This window comes from Portunus trituberculatus, chromosome 12 (assembly GCF_017591435.1).
Source record: "Portunus trituberculatus isolate SZX2019 chromosome 12, ASM1759143v1, whole genome shotgun sequence".
Lineage (NCBI taxonomy): Eukaryota > Metazoa > Arthropoda > Malacostraca > Decapoda > Portunidae > Portunus > Portunus trituberculatus.
Genome location: NC_059266.1, coordinates 9,088,676 through 9,111,707, shown reverse-complemented (window position 1 = coordinate 9,111,707; position 23,032 = coordinate 9,088,676). Strand labels below are relative to the sequence as shown.

Here is a 23,032-nt window from a genome sequence, read left to right as displayed (position 1 = left end):
TGTGCACATACTCTGCTACTACAATCTTTTCACTCAATCCATTCCAGATGTCCATCATTCTATGTAGAAAGCTAAAATTTTTAATATTCCTCAAACATTGGCTCTTCATGGTCATCTTGGAGTGTTGTCTAGTCCATTTATCTACATCTTGTGTCAGTGTTACCGGAAGATGGAGGTAAACAGACGAGAGGACACTCCAAGATCATAGAGATTGTAGCAGCAGAAAAGTGCATAGCATACATTCAAGAAAAAGTTAAAGTAGATATTTTAACAAGTAACTATGAGCTGCACTTGAACCCTGGGATGTACAACTAAGTAAACTTGATAAACACACACACACACACACACATTCTACATAGCCATAGCACACCCACTACTCACTCCCAGAGACTAAATTACAAGTCTTAGCCCCCTACAAGCATTAATTAAGGAAGGGCCTCCTCTACTTACCTTAAATAGTAAGTGTTAATTATTAGTAGTGGTCTTATTCTTAGTCATATCAGGTGTTACTTTTTGGTGCATCACTGTAGAGCAGAGGGAAGGACCTGCTTTGTGTAAACTTGATAGAGTATATGTTGACTGGTTATTTGAGATTTTTTATACAGGTTTTCAATGAGTTTTGCATTATTATAAGTCGTATGTTAACTAGATTCAATTAAGTTACTGTGTGTGTGTGTGGGTGCACGTGTGCATGTAAGAATGGGTAGAGAAGGTTGGTCTCGTTTGGTAAGAATGTGTATGCCAGACCAATTTGTAAGTGTGTGTGTAAGAATGGCTACGTAGACAAGATTAGTCTCATAAATAAATAGGTAAAAGTTTATTTCCTCACTGTACATCATTTTTTACACACTTTCATCATTTTTGTGCCATCAGTGTAGGTCTTCTTGAGGGTGTTGTGAAGCAGCAGCAGGAAGGAACAGCAACAATAATAACATGATCTTGTTAGAGAGCTATCATTCTCTCTCTCTCTCTCTCTCTCTCTCTCTCTCTCTCTCTCTCTCTCTCTCTCTCTCTCTCTCTCTCTCTCTCTCTCTCTCTCTCTCTCTCTCTCTCTCTTTTCTGCTGCTAACCTATGAAGGAGTGAAGGAATGAATTAAATGCAATGATAAAAACTAAATAACTCAGTTTTAACTGACTTCACCTTCTGCCTGTATTGTCTTGGACAGTGGAAGAGGATGACTGTGTGTGTGTTTTACAATTACTACTAGGCCATTACTTAATTGTTTGACTGTCTTACGTTCTTAAGCAGCCAATAATAATGATAATAAAAGTTAATTCACTTCCCTGCAAGGTTTCATTACTCGGTGACATCTAAGAGTGAACAATGTGTTAATCAGGGATGCTGTGTGGACTATAACTTAAGATCTGTACCACTTGTGTAAATAGCAAGGTATTTTTTAAGTGCTGTGTGTTTTGGTGGAATGATGTACATTTCTCTGTCAGGATCAGGTGTTATGTTGCATTTTATTTATTGCATATTTATTGTTGGGTTTTTAGGTGAGAGAAGTGATGAGTCGAGTGTCTGTCCTTCCTTCTCCGGCTGCCACAAGCACGGCTTCTTGTGAGGCAATCAGTATTCAACGATTAAATTGGCTTTCACGTTACATTATCAAACGTCTAAAGTCTATGATATGCAAAATAGCTAATGTCTTGTAAAACTTAAAAACTAGTGAAATGAAAATGTTTTTGTGCAATTACCAATTTACCATGTAGTATTTTGCACAAAGTTTGAGGAAGTTTTTATGAAATTAAAAAATATTTTGTCTGTCTTTGTTTCCCTAACAAGACTAAACACTTAAGGAAGAAATTGCAGGAAGAGTAAGATCTGAAGTCCTCCTAACACTGGCACACTCATTCTTACTTTTTACATCCTTCTCTCTCTCTCTCTCTCTCATACACACAAATACATCCTTCTCTCTTAAACAAACATAAATATCAACATAACCACTTCCTAATAAACTCACACACACACATTCATCGAATCACACCATACCGCTTGAAGATGGGTGAGGTGAAGGCACCAACACACTCCACCGCCACCACAGTGTTCACAACAGGGGAGTGTATCTTGATCTGGCGCATGTGTGTGTCTCGTCCGTTCTGGTGGTTGGACAGCACTGCAATCTGGACCATGTAGGTACGGATGGGCCTCTCCTGGATGTCCTTGAGGGGGATGAGCAGCCAACCACTGGGCTCATGCAAATCCACCACCTCTATTTCCTGCAGGTCGTTGAAGTGAGTCCCACAGCGAATGGAGATCCTGCAATGTTGGGTTTGGCTTACTAGTGGCAATGAAATTCAAAACACACCATAAAGAGAGGCATTAAGGACTCCTCTAAGACCACATAAGAGTAAAAAGATGAGAGAATGCACTATGAGAAATGAAGTAGTCTCCCATTGACTCTTATGTAAAGTTTAACCACACAGCGAACCAAAAAAAGTGAGGTATTTGAGACTCCACTAAGACCACTTAACAGTAAAGAGATGAGAGGTAACAGTATGATGGTATCTGTAAATTCTGTAACAAATTAATTAGTCTCCTACTGATTTTTACGTACAGTTCAACCATTCCAGCGAACTAAAACTTTAGGAACACCAGAAAGAGAGGCATCAAGAACTCCACTAAGACCACATAACAGTAAAGCGATGAGAGATAACAGTATGAAGGTGTCTAAATTCTAACAAATTAAGAAGTCTCCTATTGACTCCTACCTAAAGTTTAACCATTACAGCGAACTAGAACTTTAGGAACACCAAAAAGAAAGGCATCAAGGACTCCACTAAGACCACATAACAGTAATGAAATGAGAGGCAAGACCTTGATAGTGTCTAAAGCTTCAAACAAGGAACAAATTAACCAGTTCAGTACCATTACACATTTTCATATTTATCTTACCTACTAGTTGGTGATTTTACACAGTCTGAGAAGCTTATGAAAGGATTAGAATAGTGAAGACTCTCATCATTAATCTTCTGACCTCCATAGACTCTTCCTGATGTCAATAAACTCATGGTAAAAAATGTCTCAGTACTGAAGAGGTGAAGTAGTCTCATTCCTACTGGTTCCTACTGGGTCATACTGAGTCCACTTACCTGCTTGGGGTATAGCTCTCATCAGCCTTGTAGTCGGCATAGATCCAAACGTCCTGAATGGTTGTCTTGCGGCGGAACTGAATGTTGACCAAATGAGGCTGTGGCCCGTCAGACTGCCAGTAAGTGTCCAGGCAGTCATCCCTCAGCTGCTCCACGCCAAACCCTGACGGAGAGGACAGAATGGTAAGCTAACAACCAACAAGAGAAGAAAGATTATGTGATGAGAATGAATGAAGGAAAGTAGATACTGCAATGATTAAATGTAGAAGGCAAGACTGAAGCTAATAAGAATGAAAGGAAGAGAGGAAGGAAGGAAGGAAGGAAGGAAGGAAGGAAGGAAGGAAGGAAGGAAGGAAGATAGATACTGCCATGATTAAATCTAGGAGGAAGGGCTAAAACTAATAAGAATGAAAGGAAGGAAGATAGATACTGCAATGATTAAATCTAGGAGGAAGAGCTAAAACTAATAAGAATGAAAGGAAGGAAGGAAGGAGAGAAGATACTGCAATGAATAAAAGTAAGAGGAAAGGATTAAGGCTAATATTAAAATGATAAGAATGAGATGAAGAAAAGGAGGAGGGAAGGTAAATAGAATGAATAAATATAGGCAGAAAAAAAAAAAACTTGATAATGAAAAGATAAGAATGAAAAGAGGAAACAAAAAAGTGGTCATCAACTAATAAGCTCGAGTCACTTGCGGTAACCTCACCTGGCTTGCAAGAGGACAGTGACCACACAGCCTGGTTGCCCACTTCCCTCACCCGACCTGACCTCTCCTCTCGTCCCGGGTCAGGCTCCTCCCCAGAAACACGCACTGTGCTGTTCAGAGACATCATCTGCATCTGTAAGGGAAGGTATCAGGGTCACATACACACTAACACACACGCCCGATAGCTCAGTGGTTAGAGCGCTGGCTTCACAAGCCAGAGGACCGGGGTTCGATTCCCCGGCCGGGTGGAGATATTTGGGTGTGTCTCCTTTCATGTGTAGCCCCTGTTCACCTAGCAGTGAGTAGGTACAGGATGTAAATCGAGAAAATGTGACCTTGTTGTCCCGGTGTGTGGTGTGTGCCTAGTCTTAGGCCTATCCGAAGATCGGAAATAATGAGCTCTGAGCTCATTCCTTAGGGTAACATCTGGCTGTCTCATCAGAGACTGCAGCCAATCAAACAGTGAAACACACACACTGTGTAGTGTAGTGGTTAGCACGCTCGACTCACACTCGAGAGGGTCCGGGTTCGAATCCCGGAGGCAGCGAGGCAAATGGGCGCGGCTCTTAATGTGTGGGGTGTGTTCACCTAGCAGTAAATAGGTACGGGATGTAACTTGAGGGGTTGTGGCCTCGCTGTCCCGGTGTGTGGAGTGTGTTGTGGTCTTAGTCCTATCCAAAAATTGGTCTATGAGCTCTGAGCTCGCTCCGTAATGGGGAAGACTGGCTGGGTGACCAGCAGACGACCGAGGTGAATTACACTAGGGAGGCGGTGGCGTAGTGGATAAGGTGGTGGTGGTGGGATCAGGCAGACGTCCACGCATTGGTTCGAATCCCATCATGTACAGCCTTAAACAATGCCACTTGTCGAGTGGTTTAAAGTTACCTACATGTCACCATGATACCCAAGTGGTTACACCAAAGATGCACTTGGGAGGTGATATGGGCCCTAATATAGGTACCACTATAAATCAAATTGCCTGCACCACTAATGGGTGGAAACTTAACAGCGCTTCCTATACATACTCTTCAAGTACTGTACACCTACAGGTGCTATAGGCCATAACATAAAAAATAAATAAATAAATAAATAAATTTTTTTTTAAACCACTAACGCACACATTTTGATAGATAAAATGTTACTTATTGCATTTTTTTTTTTTTTTTTGTTGGCTTTAGAGCAGATGTAATCTATGAGTGTGTTAAATCTAAGGTCTGTGGAAAAATTAACCCTAAGGTTAATGTGTGTGAACAAATTCTACTTGTGTATTATGGAGGCTGAGAAACGTAATGAATTAAAGGTATATATATATATATATATATATATATATATATATATATATATATATATATATATATATATATATATCATTGTCGTTGTAAATGAATATTTTTTGGGGGGTTATGACAATCTTTTAACTCCAAGTTAAGCCAAGCTCTCATTCCCGACGATCTCGGGGGATCTGTGGGAAATCGAGGTTTCTGGGTGGGAGAGCATGAAATTGAGCAATGTGCGTTCCAAATGAGATCGGAAATCAGCAAAATCACATAAAAAATCTTTGAAAAATACTTTGATTGTGGCGGCAGACGCGGCGGCGAGCGTTGCTTTGTTGTTGTTTCTCCCAGGACACCCCAGCACGGCCAGCACGCCACCACTAGAGAGTCACCAAGGCAGGCGTGACACTCATAGTACACGTGAATACAGACCGTGACGAGAAACACAGAGACAAGCCAGGAGCTCAACACAGACTCCGCCACCACCACCACCACGTCCACCACTCTCTCTCTCTCTCTCCACCTCACTCTCTTTCTCTCTCTCTCCACCTCACTCTCTTCCCCTTCCACCTCTCTCTCCTCCCCATCACTCTCTCACCTCACAGCCTCAGACTTCATGCATGTTCTTCGTGACATGCACTGTGAGGTAGATATAAGAGCCGTTTATCTTGTCCGGCTGTCAGCTGTCCGTCAGTAAACATTTCTCTCTCTCTCACCTGCCAAATAGGAATTGTGTAGCGCATTTTACTACTTAAAACATCTGTCCTATTTACTATTATTACCATTATTATTGTCCTATTATTTGCCGGCATTCAGAAATCTTAGCTGTACCAACAAAGGCTATTATTCAAATGGACCAGTTCAGGATTGGTCTGGGGACAAGTTGCTCCCATCACGGCGGAGCTTGGCGGGCCCTTTGACTCCTACACAGTGGTCGACTCTTCTTGTGTTAATGCAAATCCCTTGAATCACCCAGGATGACTGCTTCCTCCTCTCGCCAATTCTACACACACACACACACACACCGTAGTGTAGTGGTTAGCACGCTCGACTCACAATCGAGAGGGCCGGGTTCGAGTCCCGGGAAGCGGCGAGGCAAATGGGGTTGGGTGTTAATGTGTGGGGTGTGTTCACCTAGCAGTAAATAGGTAGGGGATGTAACTCGAGGGGTTGTGGTCTCGCTGTCCCGGTGTGTGGAGTGTGTTGTGGGCTCAGTCCTACCCGAAGATTGGTCTATGAGCTCTGACACCGTTCCGTAATGGGGAAGACTGGCTGGGTGACCAGCAGACGACCGTGGTGAATTACACACACACACACACACACACACACACACACACACACACACACACACACACACACACAAAGATGTGTTGAGACTTAGAAAAGTTTGAGTGAGGAAGTGGTGGCAGCAAAGAGTGTGCATAGTTTTAAAGAAAAATTGGATGTGTAGATATGGAGACGGGACCACACGAGCATAAAGCCCAGGCCCTGTAAAACTACAACTAGGTAAATACAATTAGGTAAATACACACACACACACACACACACACACACACACACACACACACACACACACACGTCCGGTAGCTCAGTGGTTAGAGCGCTGGCTTCACAAGCCAGAGGACCGGGATTCGATTCCCCGGCCGGGTGGAGATATTTGGGTGTCTCTCCTTTGACGTGTAGGTGGTGTTCACCTAGCAGTGAGTAGGTACGGGATGTAAATCGAGGAGTTGTGACCTTGTTGTCCCGGTGTGTGGTGTGTGCCTGGTCTCAGGCCTATCCGAAGATCGGAAATAATGAGCTCTGAGCTCGTTCCGTAGGGTAACGTCTGGCTGCCTCGTCAGAGACTGCAGCAGATCAAACAGTGAATTACACACACACACACACACACACACACACACACACACCACTAGTCCATCTCTCAAGGCTTGATATAGACACAACACCCACCACCGCCACGTACCACCACCACTACCATACCACACAATATCACCCGACCAACCACTACCATCACACACCAATGACACCATACCACACCACCACTACCATCACACACCATTTAACACACCACACCACACCACACATGGTATCCACAGGGAACCAACCCTTCCCAGCCCAGCTCAGGCCCGCTCCGCCCGCTCTGCCTCTCCTCACCTTGCCTCGCCGCCTGCCACCAGTACGGAAAACTAACGATTTTTTAGACGTATTTTCTCGGGTTTTGCAAATAATTCTTGGGTTTTCGGGACTCCGGGTGTAGAAAGAAATGGGGGTTGAAGGAAGTGGAAGGGAGAGGTGGAGTGTGAGAGTGAGGGCTGGGGAGAAGTCACTCATAAAAAAAAAAAAAAAAAAAAAAAAAACCATATCGCTGTAATGATAAGAATATTTCTCTTTTATTAATGGAGTTGGCACTGTTCTGACATCTGATTTGTTATTAGCTAAGTAAACAAAGGTTTAAGCCGCAATAGAATAAAGTCTAGCTGTGTTTTTGCTTAACGAAAAATTGATATTAAAGTCACTACATAAAATTTAACTCTTTTAATTAGGACCGTTAGCATTGATTTGTTGCTTGATATAAAACTTAAAAAATATGAAAAATATGATCCAATTATAAATATTCCACAAAATCTACTATAACCATTTGTAATTTCAAATAAAAAAATCATAAAGGTAACAAAATAGAAATAAAAAATCTATATACGACGAGGAATCTATGTTTTCTTTAATTGGCTGGAAAGCAATAATTTTTCGTATTCAGAAAATGCAATATAATGTGGTGTGGCTGTGCTTTCCTTCTTGACATATGAAGTGTTTATGGCACCGTTAGCTTGACATAGTGACCGTTCGGTGGACTACGTTTTGTAAACAATCGAGTCGCTAAGGTTTTTTTGTTTTGATTATTAGTTAAAGTATTTGTTGCGTCTAAAAGTGTAGAGTATTCCTGTCTGGGATCCTTTTTTCTTCTCGCGATTTTTAAAATGAATTACTTACGTAAATATTGGGCCACAGGGGGCACCTCAGCCTTGCCTTTCCCCCAGGGTCAGTCCACCAATGTTTGCCTGCACGCTCCTGTGTTTCCAGACCCAGAGAGTGAAGCAAAACCAGAATCAACCACTAAGATAGATAAACAGCCCATTACTGTGTTAAATAAGGAGATGGTTATGTATACCCCTTGTTCAGACCACCCGGCGCCCACCATGACCGGGACCAAGGCAATCCAAATTATCCAACACCAACCCCCATCCTCCTTGTCAACTCCTCAACATTTCCTTCAGTTATCTGCGTTTTCTATCCTTGCCCACCACGATAATAGATAAACAGCCCATTATCGTGTTAAATAGGGTGATGGTTATGCATACCCCCGTTAACATAGCCCGACGCCCTCCACGACTTGGACCCAAATGTTCGGCCACCAACTCCCTCCCTCCCTTTGTCAACTCGTCAATATTTCTTTCAGTTTGCAGTGTTTCCTGGTGTTACCCACTTGAAATGTATGAAGCGTTGTGATAGGAGAAAAAATGAGGAATGGAAGTATGTGAAGGAATGTAGTGGAAGCAGCAGAGCAGTGTTATAATATCATGGCTTGGTAATGTTAGTGTTGGTGCAACAGCAGCAACACTGGTCACTAGATTCAGGTGCGAGTGAGAGAGGGAAAGGTAACGAGTGATGGAATGAAGTTTGAGGCTGAGGAGTGAGTGGGTGTGATTGACTGATAAAGTGATTGAATAAATGAGTGAATGAACGATTGATTGTGTGACTGAGTGGATAACTTTGTGACTGATATTTTAGAAAGGAATGGTTGACTGATTGACTGAGTAACTGGCTCCTCGGTTGGTTGAATGCATGAGTAATTAATTGATAGACTAACTGAATGAGCTGGCACTCTCGTAAAGAATCCGTCCTGCCCGCTCGCCTCGATTCCCGGCTCCCCCTTCGCAGCTCCTTCACCCAGCTGATTTGACGTCACATATATGGAGCCATGCTATTGGTCAACGAGAGAGAGAGAGAGAGAGAGAGAGAGAGAGAGAGAGAGAGAGAGAGGCTACTTTGCTTTCGCGAGACACCAGACGTGTGTGTGTGTGTGTTATCACTTTTACGTCGCGAGACAGCAGACCTTTATTTACTTATTTATTATTCGTTTCCATATTCTCTCTCTCTCTCTCTCTCTCTCTCTCTCTCTCTCTCTCTCTCTCTCTCTCTCTCTCTATGTGACGTGAAATCAGCTGGGTGGAAGAGCTGCAAAGGGGGAGCCGGGAATAGAGGCGAGGGGGCGGGACGGATTCTGTAGTGTCCTGCTTTCCATCGAGCCTACAATGATGGCTTTGATCACTAAAGACACATAATCCGTGAATCGTTAGAAATCCTGCCAGCGCGCCTACAGTAAAGTACATCACAGTGCACAGCCTGAGACTAATAACATTGGGTATACTTACTTGGAATGTACGTGAGAAGGTTGAGACTGAGGTGAGGTGAGCGTGTATCTTCTCCTGCAACTGTTGGTGAGTCACTGGTGAAGCTTCCAAAGACTGACATTCCGAAGTCTCGAAGGTTTCTGATCTTTCTCGAGTTGTATCTTTGCTCATTAACTGATTTTTTTTCCACATTTTCACTGCTTATTAGTTATCTTTATTATCATCTACAATATCTTCAGACCTTTGGTAGTAATAGTAATAGTTCTGACTGACTAGCTGAGACGAAGGAATGAAACAGACTGCTTCGAGAATAGTAGTAGTAGTAGTAGTAGTAGTACTAGAAGGACCTGTGTTCTCTCTCCAATGGCTAGCAATGTTCTAAATAGAGTTTTTTAATGGGAATATGAAGTAATAATAGTAATAGTTCTGACTGACTAGCTGAGGCGAGGAAATGAAACAGGTTACTTCGAGAATAGTAGTAGTAGTAGTAGTAGAAAGGCCTTGTGTTCTCTTTCTCTCTCTCCCCACTGGCTAGCAATGTTGTCAAGAGAGTTTGTAATTGGAATATCAACCTTTCTTCCTATCGTCACTACAACTCACTGAATCATACCAAAAATGTAGAAAAATATCAATGTTATAGGCTTCAGCCAGCCCAGTGCAATAGCGATGTAAAAAAAATAAAGTCTTTATATTAACCAGATTTTTATTATTTATATGTACAGATATATATATATAAATACGACCCACAATGCATTCTGGGGATAGGAAGGCTGGTGAGGGGAAAAACTACATGTAATGGAAGAGGAGGGAGTGAAGGAAGAGGAGAAAGGAATCAGAGTGAAAGAAGATTGAATATGGCGGTGTAATGGTTTATTAAGCAACACTATATGAGAGAAGAGACGAGTATAGGTGTTTGTAAAGAATATATCATGGTATAGCTTTAATAGTAGTAGTAATAGTAGTAACAGTGAATAGTAACAGGGATATTTATGATAACTATTTCCTGTTCATGTGTGTGTGTGTGTGTGTGTGTGTGTGTGTGCTCAAAAAAAAAAAAAAAATGTAATGTTAGAGTATCATAAATGGCACACACACACACACAATAATAATAATAATAATAATAATAATAATAATAATAATAATAAAATCAACATCATATTAAGTGATTTTTTCATTACATGCATTTCCTCCTCTACTTAATCTTCCTCTTACAACTCTCATTCTACTACTGTTATCTCTCCTCCTCCTGGTCTTCATTCACCTCTCTCCAAGTGACGCAGCTGTTGACAGTGGCTCTCTCATCTATACAATTATATACAAGGGTAAAATTACATTACTAAATTGCATATATCTTGTTATGTATGAATGTATGAATTGTTAAGTTGTATATATGCTAGCTTAAGGTACACACACACACAGTCTCAGTCCTACCCAGCTCCGTAATGGGGGAGACTGGCTGGGTGACCAGCAGGCGACTGAGGTGAATTACACACACACACACACACACACACACACACACACACACACACACACACACACACACACACACACACACACACACACACACACATACTTATCATACATGCTTACATACATACATGAAAAGACAAGAAGTGGACATTTCTTTAGACAGTGTAACATAAATAGCAATGCTCTCTCTCTCTCTCTCTCTCTTAAAAACATTATTGCTATAAGTCTATTTAGAGACAAATTATGACAAAATACAACTTAGAAATCTTTCACTACAGAGAGAGAGAGAGAGAGAGAGAGAGAGAGAGAGAGAGAGAGAGAGAGAGAGAACTATACCTACTAATAACAATGTAAATAATACCAAAAATTGCAAAGTTATTAGACAGTTGAGAGGAAAGACAAACTATCTTACTCTAAGGTACAGATGCCTCACTTACATAGAGGTTAGGTTAGTGTTATTTACCTTATATTGTCACAAGTCACCAATTGCTACTTTTATCTCCAAATCACATCACGTCACATCACATTTAGCTCAGTCACTTCACTCTCACTACACTCTTCATCACTTCTACTTATCTACAATGTTACAGCACCTTGTTTTAGTGTTATAGTTAATTTCTACATGGCTAATGTTATATACAGTTCTTTTGGACATACAACCTCATTCACAACCCAGGGAAGACTATATCACTGTCAAGTCTTCTTTCATAGCTTTGTTTTCACTTCTACAACCTCATCAGTCTAAAAACCTCATTCAAGCCTCAAAGAACATTGTATTACTCTCTCATAATTTTTTAACAACTTTTCTTTCATTTCTACAACCTCTCATGAAACTGAAAACCTCATTCACAACTCAAAGACAATTGCACTACTCTCTGATAATTTTCTTACAACCTCTCTTAAAACTATAAACTTCATTCAAGCCTCAAAGAACATTGTGTTACTCTTTGATTATTTTTAACAACTTTTCTTTCATTTCTACAACCTTTCATGAAACTAAAAACCTCATTCACAACCCAAAGATGATTATATTACTCTCTGACCATTTTCTTACAACTCTCGTGGAACTAAAACCTTCATTCACAACTCTAAGATTGTATTACTCTCTTATCTTCTTTCACATGATTTCTTCCACTTCGACCTCATGAAATTATAAACTTCATTCACAACTCAAAGAAAATTACATCACTCTAATATTTTCTTTACAACTTTTTTTTTCATATCTACAATCTCTCATGAAACTAAAAACCTCATTCCTAACTCATAAAAAGATTACTGCTACTTCCTAACCTTTCTCACAACTCTCCCTTCTTTCTTACAACCACTCAAGGCACTCATAACTTAATACACAACTGACACAAGATTACAGGCACTTTGTTTCCCTCACTGTCACAACATTTCAAGACAGAGGCTTAAATAAATGCTTCTTAAATTGCCTTTCAACCTTTCTGAGACATTCACACCATGTCAAAACACACAGAAGCACATAAACACCTTCTCAAACTCATTCTAACTAATTACTTGAGGCATAGAGGCATGAAAGATATTATAAAACGCTTCTTAAACTCCCTCCCAGTCTTCCAAATACACAAAGAAGCTTGTAAACTTTTCTTAATATCTTTTTAAACCTTTCAACACACACAGCTCACAAACACATCTTAATCTCCCTTTTAGCTTTTCATAACACACATAGAAGCTTACAAACACACCTTAAGCTCCCTTCTAGCTATCAAGACAACACACACAGCTTCAAAACACACAGGAAGACTAATGATGAGGCACACAGAGGCTTACGGAGACACTGGGCACTTTGGCGTAGCAAGGACAGATGCATAGGAGGGCATGAGATCGCGTAATATTCATATCTAACTTGGCTTGGTATTTGAGCATTGATAACTCTGTACTTCATCTTCCCTGACCAGTGGAAGTCAGGGTGGCAAAGGAAGGATGCAGTAAAGGTAAACAGAAAGGCACAGTGTTTGGAGGATAATGTGATGGAAGTTTAAGACAGAACAAAATGCACTTGAGTTAACCCTGTAAAAATACTATTAATTAAGAACACACACATACACACATACTCTCTCTCTCTCTCTCTCTCACACACACATACACACATGCATTTAATTACAGCCACACATACAATAAAACAGTCTTAAAACAACAGATGCATACAATGAGCTTGCAAATTATACTAAAACACAACTATACAAGAATCATCAAAACACACATACATACACACACACACACACCCACAAAACACCATACATACACACGACCACCAGCGCCACAACAACAGCACCTCCATTCCCCAAACCAAACCTAACCTAACATACCCCAATGGCTGAGTTACACCACCTGGGCTTACACTTGTGTCTCCCAGGTCCCCAGAGATCCTTCGTCAGGCCCCTGGGGTAGTCTGTCCTACATATGGGTCTGCTCTGCCTCTGTACCACTGGGGTTGATGTCGATAACTGTGTCTGGTCGTCGATCCTCCTCCACTATTGTTGTGTTGAGCAGTGAGCAGTCTGTGGAGGTTCTCTGGCGTACTAAATGAGGAATGCTGGGGTCGTGTGTGGTGGTGGTGGTGTTGGTGGCGCCAGTGGAGGTGCAAGGGACGTCTATGGAGCCCCTTGAAGCAGAGCGTTCCCTTAGAGGCATTGGGTGTTCCTTCAGAGACCCACGCCGGGATTTGATCGAGGAGCTGCTGTTGCGACGCTCAAATATCTCGCGGATGTTTGGATATGAGTCGTGTCTTCCGAGCTTGCCTGAAGGAGGAGGAAGAGGAGGAGAGGGTGTGTTAGTGGATATACCTGTAGTGGTGATTTGAAGGTGGTATGAGTTAGTGTGCTGGTGTTTTGAAGGAGAGAAGGTGTGAGATGGAGGCAATAGTGTTTTTGAAGGTGTTAAAGGAGGTAGTGGTAGTATTTTGAAGGAGGAGGAGGAGGAGGAGGAGGAGGAGGAGGAGGAGGAGGAGGAGGAGGAGGAGGAGGAGGAGGAGGAGGAGGAGGAGGAGGAGGAGGAGGAGGAGGAGGAGGAGGAGGAGGAGGAGGAGGAGGAGGAAGTGGTTGAGAGAGAGTGAGTTAATGGAAGTATGTAATGGTATTTTGAAGGCATTAAAGGCAGTAGTGGTAGTATTTTGAAGGAGGAGGAGAAAGAATGGGTATGGGGTTAATGGAATTAATGGCATTTTGAAGGTGTTAAAGGAAGTAATGGTAGTATTTTGAAGGACAAGGAGGAAGAGAGGGCATGAGTTAATGGAAGTAATACTGTTTTGAAGAAGGTGGTGGTATGGAACCGAGTTAACAAAAATATCAACAGCATTCTTCTTTTCACCCCTCACAAACACTGCAAAACACAAAACAACTCACCCAGGAACGTATTGGAGGGAGATTAATAGTACTTTGAAGAAGGAGGTAGTATGAGTGCAAATTAACAAAAATATCAATACCATTCTTTTTACGCCACACAAACACTGCAAAACACAAAGCAACTCACCCAGAAAGGTATTGGAGGGAGAGTAATAGTTGACATACTCCTTGTTTGAGGCCCAGGCAGGGAACTCATTCTGCTTCACTGGCATCTGGCACACCTCTTCATCCTCAGGCCTCTTCCATGGCAGCACCGCCTCTGCTAGTGTGGGCTGTGATCCATCCTCTGTGTGGACAAGCAAGCAGTGAGTGACTGAAGTGGTGAAGGAGGAAGACGACAAAGACACGAAGGAATATATAGAAGTTTAACCCCTTCAGTGCTGGGACATATTTTTATCATGAGTTTTGTGTATGATTAAACAGTTTTATTGATATGGGGAAGGGTCTATCAAGGTCAGAAGATTAATGGCCAGCATCTTCACTATCTTAATTCCCACATGAGTTTCTGAGGCTGTATAAAATCACCAAATATCAACCAGAATAAATATGGAAAAGCACCATGCTACTAAAGGGGTTAAAGAGAATTAGTAGGGAAAAAAAAAGTTAAAGGAGTGATGAATGAATAGGAGTTGCAGGGTAGATAGGAGAGAAAACAGGAGATTAACAAAGAAAGAAAGGAGACGAGAATTAATGATAGAAGTAGTGACAGATCAAAGTAAAAAAGAAAAAGAATAGTGAAAAAGAAAAGTTAACATAGACACATATTTATGAAAGAAAGGAATCAAAGGCAGAGGATTGGAAAAGAAGAAATTATGAAAGTAGGGAGATAGAACAGCATAAAAGAAAAATGAGGTTAAAATAATACAACAGACAACAAGATGAAGGACTGAGGGAGTGAGGGAGTGAGGGAATGCCAGAGAGACCTTGACACAAACTTACCTTCACTGTTGACAATACTAAGAGCTCTCTGTAGTCTCCGTGGGTCCTGGGGCTCTCCATCTGTGGGAAGAGAATGTGCGTGTCAGTAAAGGGAAGAGAGTGAGAGACTAGTGGGAAAAGATCAGAAGAGGAAGAGCTACCAGGAAACTTAATACGTCATCTTAGAACAGACAATAATGAGAGTAGAAAGAGGATGCGAGTGAGACAGGACAAGGAAATATAATGAGAGAGACTAGCAGAAAAAGATGTGAAGAAGAAGAGCTATCAGGAAACTTAATACTACGTCATCTCAGAATAGACATTAATATGAGAGTAAAAAGAGGATGTATATGAGGCAGGACAAGGAAATACAATGAGAGAGACTAATGGAAAAGATGTGTGAAGCAAAATTCGAGAGGAAAAGCTACCAGGAAACATAATATTATTGATCTTAGAACAGACAATTATAAGAGAGTGGAAAGAGGATGTGTTTGACCGAGGCAGGACAAGGAAATAGAATGAGAGAGAGTGGCAAGAAAGGATGAATGAAGGATATTAGCAAAATTTGAGAGGAAAAGCTACCAGGAAACTTAATAGTACCTCATTTAGAATAGCCAATAATATGAAAGTGGAAAGAGGATCTGTGTGAGGCACGACAAGGAAATAGAATGAGACTGGTGGAAAAAAGTGTGTCATGGATGGTAGGAAAATTTGAGAGGAAAAGCAACCAGGAAACATAATATCACATCTTAGAATATGTAATAATGTGAGAACAGAAATAGAAATGTATGTGTGACAGTGGGGCAGAATGAGAGAGAAAGAGAGGGAGAAAAGGATGCGAAGTAAACGACAGAATTTTGCAAGAAAGAACAATCACGAAACTTAATACATCTCAGAGAAAACAATACAAAAATGCAGCCAAATTCAGACAGTACACGAGAAATCTTGAGTGTATCTTTGGTTTGATGCGTTGGTGAAATGGGAGAAGCTTACCCTGGTAGTATCTCTTCCATGGTAGTGCAATCTCTGCCATGGTGGGGCCCTTTGTGCTCTGTCTCCTCTTCTCCGTGATGGTCTGCTGGTCTGTGGATGGAGAAACAGGATGAGATGGGACGAAAATTTTATTTGTTATTCTCTCTACAGTTTATCAGGCAATGTGTTTGGTAGACTGTCAGTATGTGTGTGTGTGTGTGTGTGTGTGTGTGTGTGTGTGTGTGTGTGTGTGTGTGTGTGTGTGTGTGTGTGTGTGTGTGTGTGTAAGTAAACCTTCATTGCTACACCACACATAAAGGTTACCTAGATGCAAAACACATGAGTAAACAGCAACAGTCTGTCAAAACCAAATCTCCCTTGATGGATCTTACTGTTTACAAAAGCGTTAGAGGACATTAACAGAAAATAATAACTCGTATACGTGTGTGTGTGTGTGTGTGTGTGTCTCACCTGGGAACATTGGGGTTCCATCGTCGTTTACAAAGGCCGGGTTGTCCTGAATGACCCGCGCAATGTAGTCTGTGGAGCAATGCACTCGTCAACACCATGCAACAACTACAACAACAAAAACATTACACTATATATACTTAGTGAGAGATAAGATGCAGAAACATACATCATAAAAAAAACACCCTTGGAAACAAACTACTGGCTAAGAAAAACTAGATAACGCATTACTAGAATCATGAAAAGTCAGGCAATGTCCAAATGAGGAGAGCAAGAGGGACCTGTATATTAGGACAGTGCCAGAAGTCATAAACACACCCTTGGAAAAAACTGATTAACTTCTACAGGGTGAAAGAAACTAAGATAAGATGCTGAAATATCTAAGAACACACAGCTATGAGTGAGTGGGTGAGTGAATGCCAGGTTACTGCTACTACTATTACCACCACCACCACCACTGACCTTGCTTCAGTTTAATGGCTGACCCGTTCTGCTGATAGGCGGCTCGGTGGTCCTGGGGCGTCTTGACCACTCCATTCTCCCCCTGCAACACAATACTCCTGTCAGTACACACACACATACACACACGTACACACGTGCAACGCTCATACACATGGACTGACTCACTCATTAGAGCAGGAAACTGAGGGAGACATTATAATTTATAACAGAATACTTTGGAAATTATCTGTTTTAAAGGTTTGTATTTAGAGAAGTTAAAGGATTATGTCTAATTTACAAAGCAAGCTGGACAGAGGAACAGTTTATGATGTGAAACTCAGGAGAAATATTTATGTGTTATTGGAAACTTAGAGAATTGTTGAAGTTTATAAGATTTTGCATTTGGGAGAAGTTACAGCATTCTCTTTGACATACAAGCAAGAGGGAAGTTTATTTCTTACAAAGATGGAGCAGTTTACAAGCGTAACATTTATTTTTATATAACAAATTACTTAAAAGAAAATGGAAACATTTAATTTGGGCATACAAGTTGCATGTACACTGTGTCATGTTATTATTAGTAGTATAACAAAAACAAATGTATACCCACTATCAACACCACAAAACCACATGCATATCCTTCTCCTCCTACATCTACCCAAACATTTTTTCCTCCTCCTCCTCCTCCTTTACATGCATCACAAAACACAACTCGCCCCAAACTTGTTGCCTCATGCCTGTCTGAGGGAAAAAATACATTTGTTCATTTGGGTGTGTGGGACTGTGATGATTGCTCGGCGCTGACTTAACTAATGCACGAGGCTGGCAGGCTGATTAGTATTTGAGTTGAGGTGAAAGGAGGAGGAGGAGGAGGAGTTAGTATGGTATGCAATATAAAATTTATAGTTCTTTTTTAGTTTTTCCATGTACAATCTGTAATAAAAGTTGATAACTGTTAGCACAGATTATGAAGAACACACATTCTGTCTCTCTCACACACACACACACACACACACAAGGGGTTATTAATTAGAACACACACAAACGGTAAATAAGAAGCAAAAAATCTAATAATGTCTGTGAAAGCTCTGACCACCACAGGCAGACCGTCACTTGTGAATGGTGATGCAACACTCCCCCGGCAGCCACAGCCTACCAAACACCTTCACAACACAAGCGCCTCTCGGTTCACATGATGCACGAGGCTTTGCAGGCTTCGTGGTGACAGAAATCGTGTAAACAAACTATGTGAAGGTTGCAGATTTTAATTAGCGTTGCATTATCTGCTCTCCAAGTCTAATTACGTGTATTTTAAGTGTATTTGGTGGTTCTTACATGCAGTTTATGAATTTTTCGTAATCCAGTTTAAATATACATGCTGAAACTAAAGGAAAGCAGAGAAAAAACAAGATAATTTAAGTCTGTTTGGCTGAGTGTGTTAAAACGAACTATGTAAACTCAAGTAATATTTCACGTGTTAAAATGAATAACATGTATGTAAACCAAGAGTCATTTGTATATGAGATCTTTGGCACCATTAGTGTAGTGCGTGGCAAGGCAGTGTGGCGAAGGAGAGTTCACCACACCACCATCACCACCAACACCACTACATATACTGCTGGGCCGCGCGTGGGTTACCTGGCTGGCGAACTCCTGATCACCACTCCCCTGTGAAAGTGGTGACGTGGGGACATGGTGTGGTGAGACGCCCCGCTCCTTCCTCACGGCCACCAATCCCTAAGTCACCACACGAGTTAAAGTCACACGTACTCGTCTCACTACAGCCTACTTGTCTCACTATCTCATTCCTCAGTTTATCTTACTCATATTCCCACATTCTTTACCAGTGCATTGATTCTAACGAGAGGTATTTGTCTTGTCTCATTCACTATTCTTGTCTCATCTCATTCAGTTCACTCACTACACGTTCTCGTCACTAGTCTCGCTTTTCTCACTCGTCTCTATCTCTATGTCAAGTTATCTTAGTGTAGTTATTTTTACTCATTCATTATTTTTGTCTCGTATTCATCTTTGCTTCTGTATTTCCTCCTCATGATTCGAACGCTCTCAAGATTTCTACATTTATTTATTCTATTACTTGATTATTATATGTAGCATTGCTCTAGGAAATTCAAGAGGCCTATTTTTCATTTATTGTTGCCCTTGCACAGTGGCACTCACATAGAATAAATAGACATTAAATAGAAAAGGGCGGGTTACAAAAGCGCTCTCGATCCCTCATCCAAGCATGTCGCCGCCACCGAGCGCTCCCATCCATCGCAATGCCCACCGCGGTTGTCTTTGGTTTGCATATACACGAGCGCAGTTATGACATGAAAGTGCAACAGCCTCATTTGTATACTGCAACACTTCCGTACCTCACCTCCACCTTCACGACTTTCAAAGCTTTCTAGTTGCAGTGACACGTGTTCTAAAGAGTATCTTTGCGATTCTAGTGACAGATTTACAAGATTTCTACCGTATATCAAGAGAGACATTTTTGAGAGAGGTATTCGATTCTGTGGCTTTGGAAAATAGTTATGGTGAGAGCAAAGCGTTTCTAAACTCTAATCATTTGCATTGTTTTATCCTCCCAGTTCCTTTAAGACGCTGAGATATAAAACCATTCTTAGAGGACTGATTCAGAAACGCTTTGATTCTTTAAGCCATCACGCGGCAACACTCACGCAGACACACACCTAAAAATTATCGCTCTACCCTCACAAAACCAAAGCCATTCCTGCAACATGTGAGGGGATGGGCCTACACACACACACAATCACACACACACAAATTTGCAGACAGTGTGTGTGTGTGTGTGTTTCACTGTTTGATCTGCTGCAGTCTCTGACGAGACAGCCAGACGTTACCCTACGGAACGAGCTCAGAGCTCATTATTTCCGATCATAGGATAGGTCTGAGACCAGGCACACACCACACACCGGGACAACAAGGTCACAACTCCTCGATTTACATCCCGTACCTACTCACTGCTAGGTGAACAGGGGCTACACGTTAAAGGAGACACACCCAAATATCTCCACCCGGCCGGGGAATCGAACCCCGGCCCTCTGGCTTGTGAAGCCAGCGCTCTAACCACTGAGCTACCGGGCGGGCGTGTGTGTGTGTGTGTGTGTGTGTGTGTGTGTGTGTGTGTGTGTGTGTATTTACCTAGTTGTAGTTTTACAGGGCCTGGGCTTTATGCTCGTGTGGCCCCGTCTCCATATCTACACTTATCCAATTTCTCTTTAAAACTATGCACACTCGTTGCTGACACCACTTCCTCACTCAAACTGTTCCAAGTCTCAACACATCTTTGCGGGAAACTATATTTTTAACATCTCTCAGACATCTTCCTTCCTCAGTTTCTTACTATGCGATCTTGTGCTTCTAATGTCATATTCTTCTCTCAGGATTAGTTTCTCATTATCCACTTGATCCATTCCGTTAATCAATTTATAAACTTGTATCAGATCCTCTCTCTCTTCTCTGTTCCAGGGTTGGTAGATCCATAGCTTTTAGTCTCTCCTCATATGTCATCCCTTTAAATTCTGGAACCATTCTTGTAGCCATTTTTGTAGTCTCTCCAATTTCCTTATGTGTTTCTTTTTATGGGGGGGGGGGTCCACACAACTCCTACATATTCCAATCTGGGTCTTATTATAGTACTTATCAATTTCTTCATCATTTCTTTGTCCATGTAGTGAAATGCTAATCCAATATTCCTTAGCAAATTATATGTCTCTCTGAAAATTCTATCAATATGGCTTACTGGTTGATTGTTTTCTTCCATCGTCACTCCCAAGTCCTTTTCCTTTTTTACTTTTCTAGTTCTACTCCATCTCCCATCTTATAGATTTCCACAGGTCGTCTTTCACTTTTTTCCAGTGTGTGTGTGTGTGTGTGTGTGTGTGTGTGTGTGTGTGTGTGTGTGTGTGTGTGTGTGTGTGTGTGTGTATTGTTTGTTTGGGGTGTTTTATTTAATTTTATTCATTTATTTATATATTTTTCATGTCAAATTTTCGTCTGTCTGTCTGTCTCTCCTATTACTATTACTACTACTACTACTACTACTACTACTACTACTACTACTACTACTACTGCTGCTACTACTACTACTACTACCACTACTGCTGCTGCTGCTGCTGCTATTGCTCAGTGTTTTTCTTTCAGTAAATGAGTGAGTGAGTGAGTGACGGCGGCGGCGGTTGAGCCGCCATCTGGTTTCAACACATTTTGACAAGACTACTCCGAGGAAACATTTCAATTCATATCAAAGTGAAGAAAATAAAACAAGAAGGTAAAGTGATTGGAGCAATGGGTCAGCAGTGCAGCACTCTCAAAGTGTGCGCCCACCTGGAGGTGGTGGGCCAGTGTGGCGGCGCCGACCGCCTCACCCTCTGTCTGCCCCGCAGCAGAGGCAAGGGAGGCCGGCGCCTGCTGGGGGACTTCAGCTTCCCCAGCGCGGGGGACGGGACAGGCCAGCACAGGTCTGCCTGCAAGACCTTGGTGGCCTTTGGGAAGGTCGCCAAGAAGGACGGCGCCACGCCCGTCAGGGTGGACATCTTGGCGGGAGAGACTCTCGTGGCTCGCCGTGAAATCCCGCTGGCCGAACTACTGGCGGGACTCAAGACAAATAAGATCGGGCGCCGCTCTGCGGTCTTCTTCAGTCTCAAGGCTGGGGATGCAGCAGGCGGCGCTGGCGGGGCCCAAGACCAAGCCCCTGTCGCCGTGTTCTACAGCGGAAGGCTCCTGGACGAGCCAAGGACAACCAAGGAGGACAAGGAGGAACCAGCAAACACTGAGCAGCACGCCAGCCTGCCCCCCCAGGCTGGTGACACACAGCTCATCCTGCCTCCATACGCTGTGTACACCAACTCTGGAGCCAGCATCATCACTGAGGTCACATACTGTGTCCTCACCCCCAAGGTCACACTGATGGACCTTGGGAATGGCCGAAGGCGGGCCGCTCCCCAGGCCCAGCCCCGGCAGGAGAAGGAACACATTTCTCAGGCTGACGAGACCGTGGCCAGCCTGACACAAGAGGTCGTACACTGTGACCTCGGGGATGGCCAGAGCTGGGCCGCTCCCCAAGGCCAGTCTTCTCAGGAAAGGGAACTTATTCCTCAGACTGGCGAGACCTCCGAGGTTGTACACCGTGACCTCGGGGATGGCGAGAGATGGGTCGCTCCCCAGGCCCAGCTCCGTCACAGGAGGGGAGAACCCCACGGGAGGTCCTCTGATGTATTGCAGCCTTCAATTCCGTCCCCATCCAAGCAGGGGAAGGATATCCCGTGGGGTGGCAGAGCCCTAGTGAACAGCCTGCTGCGGTGTGCGCAGGCCATGGCCTTCATCTTACTTATGCACCACGTGACCCTGGAGTGGTTGTGAGTCTACTGCCACGGAGCACCACCACGACACACCACACCGATCACCACTTATGGAGGGTCACCACACGCTACACCACACCGTCACCGTCACACAGGCCACCACCCATCACACCTTCAGGTGGTGGCTGGTGACACACTCGTAGTCTCTAGGTTAGGATAGGATAGGTTAGGTTAGGTTAGGTTAGGTTAGGCTAGGCTAGGCTAGGCTAGGTTAGGTTAGGATAGGATAGGATAGGTTAGGTTAGGTTAGAATAAGATAGGATAGGATAGGTTAGGTTAGGTTAGGTTAGATAGGATAGGATAGGTTAGGGTAGGATAGGATAGGTTAGGTTAGGTTAGGTTAGGTTAGCTCTCTCACTCTCTATTTAACAAGTCTCACTATAACTAGTACAATATTCTCAAGCGCTTTCCTTTCACGACAAACATTTTCAAGAGTCTTTCTCGTATCAGTAATGTACAAATGTTGTTAATATGTCACTACAATCACACAAACAACCGTCTTGTTACTCCAACTAAAACT

General features: G+C 42.5%; 2 protein-coding genes across 6 annotated transcripts in view; both read right to left on the bottom strand.

The window, feature by feature from the left end:
• Positions 1–802: 802 nt before the first annotated feature.
• Positions 803–9,671, bottom strand: LOC123502662 (anaphase-promoting complex subunit 10-like). Of its 4 annotated transcripts, none has more exons than XM_045251827.1 (4): positions 9,507–9,671; positions 3,803–3,935; positions 3,094–3,256; positions 803–2,260 (listed from the first exon to the last, which is right to left on the bottom strand). In XM_045251827.1, the coding sequence occupies exons 1-4, from the start codon at positions 9,654–9,656 to the stop codon at positions 1,975–1,977; spliced, it is 732 nt and encodes a 243-aa protein (XP_045107762.1). In that variant the 5' UTR covers positions 9,657–9,671; the 3' UTR covers positions 803–1,974. The 4 variants fall into 4 exon arrangements, with proteins under 4 accessions (XP_045107762.1, XP_045107764.1, XP_045107765.1 ...); XM_045251829.1 differs by lacking the exon at positions 9,507–9,671 and adding an exon at positions 5,859–5,903; XM_045251830.1 differs by lacking the exon at positions 9,507–9,671 and adding an exon at positions 5,675–5,787.
• A 499-nt stretch (positions 9,672–10,170) lies between these two features.
• The window catches only part of LOC123502659 (Na(+)/H(+) exchanger protein 2-like), an 85,215-nt gene continuing 72,353 nt past the window's right edge, over positions 10,171–23,032 (bottom strand). The window contains exons 13-19 of one of the 2 annotated variants that reach the window (XM_045251823.1): positions 18,761–18,859; positions 17,144–17,225; positions 16,685–16,753; positions 16,235–16,324; positions 15,263–15,322; positions 14,451–14,609; positions 10,171–13,720 (exon numbers count right to left, since the gene is read on the bottom strand). In XM_045251823.1, the coding sequence (XP_045107758.1) occupies positions 13,377–13,720; positions 14,451–14,609; positions 15,263–15,322; positions 16,235–16,324; positions 16,685–16,753; positions 17,144–17,225; positions 18,761–18,859 (903 nt within the window). In that variant the 3' untranslated portion in view covers positions 10,171–13,376. The remainder of the gene's footprint in view (positions 13,721–14,450; positions 14,610–15,262; positions 15,323–16,234; positions 16,325–16,684; positions 16,754–17,143; positions 17,226–18,760; positions 18,860–23,032) is intronic. The other variant, XM_045251824.1, reaches the window with a different exon arrangement.

Excerpts from the sequence above, each read along its gene's own strand:
- LOC123502662 (XM_045251827.1), bottom strand. The coding sequence starts at position 9,656 with ATGAGCAAAGATACAACTCGAGAAAGATCAGAAACCTTCGAGACTTCG. Across the intron at positions 3,936-9,506 it reads CCTTCTCACGTACATTCCAA|ATGCAGATGATGTCTCTGAA; the intron begins GTAAGTATACCC and ends CTTCCCTTACAG. Across the intron at positions 3,257-3,802 it reads ACTGTCCTCTTGCAAGCCAG|GGTTTGGCGTGGAGCAGCTG; the intron begins GTGAGGTTACCG and ends CCTCTCCGTCAG.